Source organism: Lepisosteus oculatus, chromosome 1 (genome assembly GCF_040954835.1).
Source record: "Lepisosteus oculatus isolate fLepOcu1 chromosome 1, fLepOcu1.hap2, whole genome shotgun sequence".
NCBI classification, from domain to species: Eukaryota; Metazoa; Chordata; class Actinopteri; order Semionotiformes; family Lepisosteidae; genus Lepisosteus; species Lepisosteus oculatus.
In genome coordinates, this window is record NC_090696.1 from 60501544 (window position 1) to 60514183 (window position 12640).

The window sequence follows — 12640 nt, forward strand, 5'->3', positions numbered from 1 at the left end:
ATTATTCACAGAGTATTTCCACTGACACAAAAAAAGGTTGTGATCAAGGTCAGTAGCCTGACCATTGTATGAAATGCCTGTCGCTGTCAATCAGACAAGTTAATTTTTCTTTTACAAAGTTTCAGATTGTGTCAACTAAGCAGGCTGTGTTGAAAAACACAGGCAAAGTTTCAAATATACCTGGCCTTGTAGTTAAGACTAAGGGCCCTGGTTTGCTCTGTGGTATTCGAATTTATGTGAACGCCATTACCTAGATTTCGCATGTTTGTCATTTCCAAAAATCTGAAGAAAAAAAATTAATCAGAATCTAACTAGGTTTGCAGAATTCTGATATGAAAAGCCCCAAAAATCAGATTGTTAAAATGAGCAATCAATGAATTTAGGATCCTGAAAGGTGCCGAGATTATATTATGAGATGTATATTTATGAGTGTTTTATTAACTTTTCACATTAATTTGAACATACAGTACAGAATTTGAGAATAACATTCAAAATGAGTGTGTTGGAGGAAAAGGGAGAAAACACTCATTTTAATTACTGATAATCAACTTTTTTTTACTATATACTCAATACCTCTACTTGCTTTTTATTAAAAGTTAAGAGAGATTCTTCAAATCCAGGTTTCACTGTGAATAGGAAAGTGTAAAAGAATTACAGCCATACTAAATGAGTAACACTCAAACAGAAAGCATCTGAACGGTGGGTGAGATTTATATTGTTAGACAAAACATGTTCCCCAAAGACGGAATGAAGTGTGAAGGGTCTGATTCACCACCTGTTTTTTCAAATGGTAGACAGAAGGTACAATTCTGCCATCTTGCATATATTAAATACATCATTCAACAAAGCTAATAATTTTTGTATGTACTGTATAAAGAAAACTAGAAATTCTAAATGGTTTTCTTTTTTATTAAATAAAATGGCATATACTGTACATATGTTTCAAACAAATTACAAAATATTGTAGGGGATCTCATATGCACCTCTTAAAAAACAGAAATTGGAATACACAGTGGATTATAACTAACTATTTTCAGGAATTATAACTAAGGGCTGCTAAAAAATATACTGTATAAAAGTATTAAATATATAAAGAAGTTCAAGCAGGTAGCTGCGTAAGCATGCATAGGGTGCAAAGGAACAAGTAAAGGTTTATTCCATGCTGAAAAGAGAAGAAAAGAAATGCACTGTTTCGGCTGTGGAGACTTCTTCGGGCTTCCTCACACTTAAGAAATGGTGTTTCTTTTCTTCTCTTTTCAGCATAAATTAATCCTTTACTTGTTCCTAAAATATATTTGTTTGGGGTTTTTTTTTGGGGGGGGTTGATATCAACACAAAACAATCTATAATGTCATTAATATTTACAATTAATTATAAATATAAACCAGAAAATAACTGTTTCAATATTTACACCCTTTGTTATGACACACCTACAAAGGCTTTGATGCAACCAAATTAGATAGATGACTTTATCGGCCATTTTCAATTTCTTGTATTAGGAATTTGTCTTTTCGCATACAGCAACTTTCTCTCCATGAGACACACAGACAGAGAGAGAAGCTGGGGTCAGCCATTTATACGGCGCCCTTGGAGCAGTTGGGGTTAAGGGCCTTGCTCGGGGGACCAATGGAGTAGGATTCTTCTGCTGGCTGTGGGATTCAAACCAGCAACCTTCCAGCCACTGGCACAGATCCTTAGCCACAGAGCCACCGCACCACCCCTAAATGTGCCTTTACAAGTCACATGTATAATTGACTGGAGTCCCCCTGTGTGCAATTAAGGTGTTTCACAGGATTTCAGGCTAAATACATCTATCTCTGGGACATCACAGTTGATTAGCATAGTTCCCAGTTAAAACTAAATCACGAAGACAAAGGAAAGTGCAAAGCAAATCCAGTATAGGGTTATTGAATGGGATGGAAAATACTTTTGATAGTCACTGTAAATTAAAATATGAAGATCACCCAAGTGACCTTAACAAGCAATGGGCTCCAGACTGCTGTTTTTCTCTTGACAGGATTGTAAAAATGCAGTATCAGAGAGAAATTTGTTAGAATTTTCCAAACAATGAGGGACATTTTTTTGTGGAAATTGTACCTGCCTGGAATGCTCTTACTGTTTATTTTTTGGTTATTTTCTCTTTTGAATCTATAGGTACCTAAACAGAAAAAAATAATATTGCGAAGGCAAAGAATATAAATCTGAATGGACTAGCTACATTTTGTTTCCAATGACAATAAGAGACTTTAAGAGTACCATACAAGCATCTACTGTAGTACAGTGGAGAGAAATAGTATTAAACTATAAATTCACATTCACATAAGTCTGTTTTTTAGAAAAAAAATATTTCCTACAGTGTTGTGAGGATACTTTAAGACCCCGAACATATACACTGTATATATACCTGCCAATATCTATCTGAGACAGGTATCTAAGTCAACTTTGAAGATATCAAATTCAAACAAACTGCTTGTACATAAGAACAGAAGAAATGTTAAAAACCAGAGGGGGTCACATCTAATTCATTTTGTTGCTTTAATTCACTAAGCCAAGGGTCCTATTCTGCTGATTTTGACAGAACCCAATTCAATGTAGCTTTTTCCAGATTTCCACATTCCACTTGCTATAATTTTCACTGCTTGTGTAGAGTTTGATCTTTTCATGTTTAAGTCTTCTGATGTGATTTTGATACACTGAGAAATCTTTATTTAGCTGACAAAGGATCCTCTGAAGTGCGGAATTTCTAAGCGATGGACATCAGAATTCAAATTCTGTGTTATTGTCTGAATATATGTTAGTGCTATGTATGTCCTTTTATATTCTGATAGGGTATGTCAAGTATGTCCTTTTACGAATGCAACATTTATGTTAACACAGAAAGATTGTGCTATTTATAAGCATAAAGTCACAGAGAAATGGCCTGTGCTTTAGAACAGAGGAATGAGAGAACAATGGTCCCTCTCTGCGTTGCTCTCCAGAGGCCATTCCTTAATAAACCTATTCAAAACCACATTGAACTGTGCTGTGACTTCTTCTATATATATACTTGCATAGTTTTGATTGCTTATGCATATCAAACCAATTCACTTGCGGGCCACCATGAAACTTCTGGAAACCTTTTTCTAACAGACAAAGTAATAATTTTATTTATACCTTTGATGTGCTACGTGGGGAATTCCTTTAAAATAGCAAGGCAAAAGAGCTGCATGGGTGGCATTGAGGCACAGTGGTGAGAATTGCTGCTTTGCAGTGCTGGGGCCTTGGGTTCAATTCTGGACCTGGGATGCTGTCTGTGTGGAGTTTGTGTGTTCTCTCCGTGCTCTTGTGGGTTTCCTCCTACTTAATTAATATTTTACTTCAGTTTCCTCCCACAGTCCAAAGACATGCTGGTACTGTAGGTTAACTGGCCTCTGGGAAAACTGGCCCTGATGTGAGTGTGTGTCTGTGTGTGTGCACTGAGATGGACTGGTCTCCAGTTCAACTGACTTGCACCCGTTGATTGCCGGGAAAGGCTCTGGCACCTCTGCGACCATGAATTGGATGAAGCGGTTAGAAAATGGATGGATGGGTAACACTAAATAAGAGATTTGAGAACATTTGCTGTCAGTCATCTCAAAAATACAGATGGAATCATAAATCTGAATCAGTAGTACTAAAATGATTAGGAAAATTTCAAGAAGCAAAAAAAATAATGATCGTAAAACTCACTTCCAAGAAATGCAAGGCTGTATTTTAAATGTTGAATGAATGGGATTAATTTACCAGAACTCATAAGTAATTTCCATAGGAAATTAAAAATAAAATTCATTGGCAAAATATGACACACAAAGAGGTTCCCTGACTAATTTGCACAGCATTGTGCATGTGGTGCCCCTCCTTTATAAAGTCCATAACAAAGTAAAACAAATTCTGGCAGTAAATTAAAAACAAATCTCTGCAGAATGTTAAAGCATGTGTCTTCTTTTACATAAACGGATTCTTCTCACTCTTCATTTAGCAATGCTTCAGTACAAAAGGGTTCTAATCCTGGTTTGGCATTTCTTTCCAGTTACGTCCCTTATTTATCTTTCTTATTACTGTTTTCAACATAATAAGATGAAGAACCTACTGCAGATTCGGGGTTGCCTTTTTTGTGCAGTGATACATCTTAATCACAGTTAAGTAGGGCAATGTTCTTACTACAGAGTTCAGTCAATGATTTGTGGTTTTCTCTGACTTCTCCAATGATAAATGCCCCTGTTTCAGTGCACCAAATGTCTTGTAAGGTGTCTGAATAAGATTGTACAAAATAAACAATTTTAATTAAATTACAGGAGCTGGAGGGGCCCATATGCTATTTGACAATTGCTTTCTCTCAGGGCCTAAGTTTGGTATCCTGGACACATTAATGTAATATAATTAACTTGCTGTCTAGCACCGTTTTATCAAGCTCACTGAAAATGACTAGAGGTCTGAATGGCTGTGAGGTACTTGGAACAAGATTCAACTGTGCTTAGAGAGCCAGATGATCAAATTTCTACAGGGTATTGAACTGCGTGTCCTTTAAGCTATGAGCAGTAACCTTGAAAGTCTGATGCACAAAACATTCTAGGCCACAACAATTTAGGAAGTAACAGCTTCACGTAACTATAGATAACAGCAGTGCGGGTGGATTCTCAACAAGAATTAAAAGAAAACTTGGTTGGAAGGAAAAATAATATTACACCGCAACACTTGCCAGTTATCACACAATCAACTTGAACTTGAACTTTATTGCCATATGTAACCGGTACTGGTACAATGGAATTCTTACTTACAGAAAGTCTCTCGATTGTAAAACAAGTGTAAAAAACAAAACAAAGTGCAAACAGTGCATCAAGACAATGTACAAACAAACAATAGACAATGTGCAAGTAAAAGTCTTATGAGTTGCCATGCTAATGAAATCGACACAGCTGGTGGAAAAATTTCCCAGTCTTAGCACTGCGCTTATCCCTGTTACTTAGACAATCGTGTATGTAATCATACATGACTCATTAACAAGGTGCTGTCAATATCCAGGGGAAGATGTTTACTGGAGCAACTGAGTGAAACAGCAGTTAGAAACGAGTGAAAAAGAGGTTAATACAACAGTTACTGTTTAGTTTGTTCACTCTGTGAGCACCAAGACACTGGATTTCCCCAAAACATGAACTGCTTTTAACATAGAAGCATCAGATTTAACTGCTCAAGAATATGATTTTTGGACTAAAAAAATAAGGTACAGATTCCAAGTGGTTCTGAAGTGGATTATCTGAATGTATTAGTCGACAATTGAGCACAAATTTGCAGTTAAGGACAAAAAGAACCAGAGAGCAATATGGACATTTGCTGATATGGTAACCTGGATGCTAAAGAGTGAAGAATTGACTGAACTGGCACCACTTATTGACATCTGTGCCACTTCCCAAGCATCTAGCACAGACTGTGAAAGTGGATTCAGTTTAATGAAGTGCATCAAGACCTAATTGCAGAACAGCCTCAAGGTCAACCACCTGGACCAGCTCATAAGAATAGTCCACTCAAGAAGCACATGCAGCCATAATCTTGGACAAAATTTACATCCTAAAAGTGACAAGGACAGATGGGAGAAGTTAAGAGTTGCATTGCTGATTAAAATGCCAACAGTTATTTTTTATTACTTATTATTTTATACAATAACTGTTGTGGTCTAAAAGGACCTTAAGCTTGTATAAACACTTTTGCATGCTGTAATTAATTGTTTCAAGGTTTGTTGTCTTTTTGGGTCTCCAATGTTGCAAAATTACTTTCACCAAGTGATCTGCTGACTGATCAGTGATGAGTTATAGGGCCAGGACCCAATTTCAATACCAATTAAAAAGTTATTTTTAATACCAATTCAATATCCATTGGTATAGAAAATAACTTTCAAGAGTATGTACAATAATTTAATAACATTTGTTAGAAAAAAATATTAGAGAGAGAGAAACTTCAAAACTTACAAAGAATTTTAAACATATCCACCGACTGCAGAGATACCTCACTATTAAATATGTAAAAGAACAGGATCACGTGCACAAACATACATTATATACAATTGCAATCTATGTCTTAAAATAAATTGTTTTTCTATGATTGGGAAATTCGATCTGGTTGTTGAGAAAATATTGATTTATAATGTAAAAAGGTGGTGTGACGTATTTAGGAAGCTAGTGAAATATACAGTAACTAAAATACATTATATAGAAACCTTCAAACTACAACTGTGGACATTATTTTCTAATGAAACAATATCAAAATTGTGTAAGAATTCTAATTAACAGTAAATATTTATGTAGACACTAAAATAAACAACCGTGTGAAAAGAAGCGTTCCATTGGTATATATAGAAAGGCCATATTAGATTTCCTGAATTTGTTTTTCATAGCCTATTACAGCATTTGCAAAAAGCTGTAAATTTTGTTATCAACGACATTTAAACTCTGTGACAGAATTCATAGGAAAAATTTGAATTGTATATTGTCTTCCCTTACACCTTCATGCCTACTTTCCACACATATAAAAGCCTAGTCAAGTAGGGAGAAACCTAATTTCCAGAATGAATTTCATTACTATCAAAGTCTTAGCTCATTAGGCACTTCATTTTCATTTTTAATCTCACTCTTTAAAAGTCCATGCCTAACATGTTTTTTTTTCCAGTCCTTAAGTTTCAGTTTTTTATCTTGGTACATAGAAATCGGGAAAAAGCCATAAACTGAACACTCTGTTGTCACCTAACAGTAAAATCTGCACAGGTAAAGCTCAACAATAAGGCAATCAAATAAAAGTCTAATGCCACTGCATTGTCCAATGCACTCATACGGGGGTACGAAAATATGGTCACATATTGTATCTTCAGAGTTGAAAAGCCTAACAAACTGAAGACACATAATCCACTGTATTTCCTCAGACTTGAGAAACCAATAGTATCTAAAGTGAAAGAGAGTGGAGGTATTGGGGATGGCAACACAATTTCCCTTACAATGAATAAACCTTTCAACTGACACAGGTCTGTGATAAATCTAACTTTACCTTGGAGATGAGGGCTGTGTGGATTTTTTTCAAGATGTCATCCATTTCAAGGAGTTTTGGCCCAATCAAGGAGCTGTGAGGCCCACTCAGGTGACCAATGTGGTCTAGACCGAGGTAGTGCAGGATCAACACGTCCCAGTCATCTCTCTTCAGAGTACTGGCCAGGTGTCTCGTTACATTGTTATCCACCTGAAAAAATAAGCAGAGAAATACACAATTTTTTCACTAAGAAAACATATTTTAATTGATTATTTCTGTATCTTTCATTGCTAAATTCAGTTTATTTTGCCCATGAAGTGTGATTGCTACATCGGTTTGTTTAATCCAGAAGAAATTAATTTAGCTCCCACATACACTACAATTTGTACATGGCAGCACATCAAATGAACTGCGCAGAGAATAAACAACATAAGCTGGATCCTGTGTATGAAGAGACATTTGCCATTGCATTTTTGGCAAATGTTCTAGATTGGGCTCTTTTTGATCAGTTACAATCATTTGCAAATCTTTAGGAGCCTTTTAGGTCTCAGTTCAGATCAAGGTATAGCTCTTTTATGTTTACTTACAATTCTGCTTATGACTACTGACTCTGGTTTGGTCAGGTATTACTAGAGAGGTTTAATCTTAATCGTATTGGTAGAAACTTTGTTTAGTTAGTGTTTGTTACTCAAGTAGAACGTTGGCTGCATTTAGCATTCCAATAAGGCTCTGTATTTACTGTTAGCCATTTCATTTTTGACTTAAGTCTTTGTAATCTATTCACAACATAAAACCTGTTTACTAACATAAGAAAGTTTGAATCACAGACCTGTCACTTTACTTGAAAATTAAATAAAATACATTTCCATATCACTTTTAAGGAGCTTTAAAAATGGCATTTCATAAGTATAGCACTGTATGTACCATTTGCTGCCTCACAGCACTAGGGCCCTGGGTTCAATTCCTGGGGTGCTATCTGTGTGGCATTTGTATATTCTGCTGTCCTGAGGTATGTCCTGAGGTATGAGTGTGTACATGTCTGCTAATGACTCTTGTTTGCAATGTGAAGTACTGGTTTCCTGCTCAGAAAGTACCCCATATTTTGCCCTTTGTTTGATGGGACAGGCTCCAGCACCCCCACAGTTCCTAAACTGTGTGATGAAGTAGTTAGAAAATATACGGATGTATATACCATTGTTTATGACAGATTGCAATAGATACAGGTGAAAATCCTAACACTACTGTATATCTTCCTCACTCTGAATTCTAGATGTTTTATAATCTTTACATTCACAAACACATACAGTATCTTACCTCTGTGTAATCAGACACAAAGAATGAAGTTGTTCCATCATATTCCATGAAGTGCTTTGGGAAAAGTCGAATCCAAGTATCATCTCCGTAGAATACCACCTTCTTCCCTGCTGTTTTGGCCTGCCAGATGAGGTTATCCTCTTGAAGAGCCGGAGAGTTGAGATTCATGACTACATCAATAAAGCCCGGTATACTGCCGGTTGTCAGTGCCTGGAAAACAATGTGTTAAAAAAACTCAGGTATTCCAAAGGTTTAATTTTCATTTAAATTGGTCTTAAGTGTATTGCTTAGGAAATATTTTACGCTAGCAAGATAGGCTGGCTATTATGTTTTTATTGGATAAAAGGGATCTTCATGACTGTCTGGTAGCAGCAACATGCTGGTTGTTTCCATGGTCTTCACAGTGGAAACCCTAATAGTAAATTTAACATCCCTGTTTGGGAAAATGTGATATAACTTTAAACACTCTTTAAGTAAGGTTCTTACAAGCCCTGTATATTCAGGTTGAAAGGTTTGGTTGAAATTTAAAGTCCTTACTTTCCCTGGAATATGGAATGCAGATTAAATGGAAGAGATTGCCAAATTGAATTAGGCCTTTGATTTCTAGTTATTCCATAAATAATGGCTAACAAAAACTAATTTAATTTCAAAATGTGACATGCAAACATCTGAAAATTACATATTTTGAAAAAGGGGACATACTAGGTAAATGAAGGCATCAAATGCTACAGAAAAAAAACATACCATTTGCTCATGAAGAGGGCAAGACGCTACCCCTGAAAAAAATTCCTGTGCTTTGTACAAGCAGAGAATGTCAAATTGCTAACATTGTGCGACTGGGCTCAATAGATCTGGCTCCACTCAATTCCCGTGTCACTTTTTAGCAGACGGGATGTTGGTTCATAGTCGCAAAGGGTTGAACACTAATATGTTAACTAACAATACTTTTTATTTTTTTTATTTAAAAAACCTAAATGAATGTCAAAACACAGCAAGCTACAGTGCTCTTCATTAACTTTATATGCTGTGCATGCCGTTCTTTAATGTTTATTAATTATATGCCTTATGTAGTTTTTTATATCCTGAAGCAAAAATAAAGCAAATGTCAAATTTGTGTTAAGTACATTGTGATAGTGGGCTTTTATTCTCTGAGAAATGCCAAAAGAGCCCACAAGCTTGTGTGAGTCAGAGCTTCCTACCTTACAAAAGTCTTCTCAGAAAATTCAAGCTCAAGACACACAGCACAAAACTATACTTAATAGCCAGAAAGAAACAAAATTATCTTAATTAGAAGTTGTAGAATTCATGCATTACTCTTTTGGCTTGCTAAAATATGTTCAAGGCCAGAAATCTAAAAGCAGGGACTGTAGAAGCCTTAACTGAAGCAATTCTGTCTCTTGCTGATATAATTGTCTGAGAAGAAAAGCTGAAATGAAACACCACACAACAAAATAAGTTAATGTCTCACACATACATCAGTACCAAAATGCATTATTCAGAGGGGCTGGAATGAAAAGAGCAAAAAGGCTTAAAACTAACTAACCCATATTTGATGTGTTTGGATTTATTAGAAGACAAGGGGTCATTTTCATAAAAATGACTAATCCCAAAATATAGGTTTCAAGTCCCTTCAACAAAGTTTGTCAAAACTTGACTCATTAACACTGTTTCCTAAAATAATTTTCTGTCGGTCTTAATTTAGGCAAGTATTTGTGTCTTGGCAAGATTCACATTATTCATATCACTATTAAGTACTCACTAAAAATCCACTTACAATTTTTACAATTCAGAGAGAGTGAAATATAATAAAAGTGCTAAAGAGGATGCTAGAGTGCCTACTTTTAAAAGTGTAAATATTAAGCATGTATGAGATATGTTTTGACTTTTATTTTAGAGATTAAATATGATACAAAAAGGAAAGCTTACAGGGCTGATGTACTGAATCAAGTGCTTTGCAAAAGTATTCAGACCTAGCTGTATTCACATTGTTGCTTTAAAGCTTGCAGTCATGACAATTTGAAGTAAAAGACATACTGATTACATACAAACAAGTAATAGGTTTATTCCATGCTGAAAAAAAGAAGAAAGAGAACTCAACGTTTCGGCCGTGGAGCCTTCTTCGGGTGTGAGAGAGACAGGGCAGTAGGCAAAGGTAAAGTAGCGGGAGAACAAAGGTTGGGAGGGAGGAGGAGTGAGAGGCGGGAGCAGGGGACAGAAAGAGAGGCCAATCAAGAGGTGTGAAGTCAGAATGGGTGCAGAGAGGTGTGAAATGAAACTTCCAATGAATGGAGTAAATTTAAAACAACAGTAGTCTGTCGTTAAGAGAAGGGAGAATGTGTGATCCTAGCTGCAGGATAATTTTGGTTTCGGTGGTCTTTCTGATGTATGAGTTCGGAAAACCGTCTTTGAGAACACAGACGGAGAGATTAGAGTGGCCGTCAAGTAGTAGAATCTTCAGGGCTGTGTTTCTCATTTCACCTCTGACGGCCACAACCACTCTAATCTCTCCGTCTGTGTTCTCAAAGACGGTTTTCCGAACTCATACATCAGAAAGACCACTGAAACCAAAATTATCCTGGAGGATGGCCTGCTTCAGACTGCTAATAACCAATAACTGGGATGAAAATCAAACTTTCAGCAAGAGAATAACTCAAAACACATGACCAAAGCTACATTGGAGTAGCTTAAAATAACATTATTGCTTCCTTCCGCCAAACACTAACCACTAGAAACTGTATTCTGAATATACTGTACTATACTTTTGTATTTATTATGCTGAAAACAATGGCATTTTAAAACACGGACATCATATTAAAATATAAAAATTAACATATAATACACTTGTTGATGTTTAAGACAAAAGCTTTAAACTTTGCTGCCAATGATGGTTTCTTTTCTTCAGGTAACATTTTATTCAAGAACAGTAAGATACACATTAGCTCAAACTGGTCTCTCTGGGCACCTGGGTTCTCAGAAAGGTTTGCTTCATTCTTCTTCATTCTTCTTATTTCCTCTCCTCAGCAAAGGTCCTTTTGAGACCATTTTGTACAAATGCACATTTTTCTAATCGTGAAAAACCATAGCACTTGCAGCAATGTTGTTTACAAGATGTAGTTTCCTATTAGATTGTCACCTTTCACACAGAGAAGTTAGTTTGCCAATAACAGTTTCTTGAATCCAGCTTACCAGTTCTTATGCACAGAACTGGGCTACAGCTGGTTGATGAAATAGCCTTCCCAGGAGCCACTGTGGTCACCATACTGTATATTTAAAACTCTACAATGGTATCACCACTTAGACCTTCAACCTTGAGCTGTTACGACACATTCTGATGGGTTGCCTGACACTGACATTGCCACCAATTGACACTGTACCATGCCAGTATTATGAAATTAGATATCCTGTCATTCTTATATAAAACATTAATTTATAAATAATAATTTGCATTGTATACCCATTTATTCCCCCAATAACAAAATATTAGAAAATATCTATTATGTAATGTTTCTTTTTATTTATGCTAAGTGTGGTATTATGCGGGGCCAGTTCCCAGTGGGGAAGCAGAGCCCTGGTAGAAGGGCGACGCCTCAGCTTTATAGTCACAGCTGGGCAAGTCCTATAAAGACACAAGGGGAAGGGGAAGTTTACACTGACAGTCCCAGAGGTGAAAAAGGTTTTCTTTTTCTTTTCTTTTCCTTCTTTTCGCATGACCCGCTGTGCAGTACCACTGGGGCAGGCTGCTATTTTTTCACACGTTTTTATTTTATTTTTGGCCTTATACACCTGTTAAATCGTGTCAGTCCAATCTGGTCAACGCTGTGCTAACTGTTCTTTTTTTCCCCAGGCTTGACCCCGCTAAACAGGGTAAGCCCAACCTGGAAGTAAAGAGGCACAGCGGTACATCTTTCATTTTTGTCTTTTTCTTTATTTTTTCACCTCTTTTTTGTGTTTTTATGCATGTATGATGTATTCGCATTGAAAACTTATCATCAATAAAACATATGGTCATTCTTACATGTTCTATATTGGACAGAATTCGCTCTCCAATCCATTATCATTAATCCTCTCATCAAGGTAAGGGTATAATCAAATAGGACCCTTTCTCAGAATCATATTACAGAGCTTTTCAAGTTGAGTTGCCATCCTGTATTCAAGAATAGTAAAATATAGTGCACTGCATTTTTGCAAAAGATACAGTGCAAAGGTTTCTGTACACTGCCAATTTATCTGAGAGGAGAGAATATGGATCTATTTGATTTAAGTTTTGTATGTTTAAAAAAAAGCCTAAAGAAATTCA

At 36.2% G+C, this 12640-nt stretch overlaps 1 protein-coding gene across 1 annotated transcript in view; it reads right to left on the reverse strand.

The window, feature by feature from the left end:
- The window catches only part of pigg (phosphatidylinositol glycan anchor biosynthesis class G (EMM blood group)), a 135561-nt gene that overhangs the window by 101779 nt on the left and 21142 nt on the right, over window positions 1–12640 (reverse strand). The window contains exons 3-4 of the mRNA XM_069190969.1: window positions 8344–8553; window positions 7051–7239 (exon numbers count right to left, since the gene is read on the reverse strand). Of these exons, the coding sequence (XP_069047070.1) occupies window positions 7051–7239; window positions 8344–8553 (399 nt within the window). The remainder of the gene's footprint in view (window positions 1–7050; window positions 7240–8343; window positions 8554–12640) is intronic.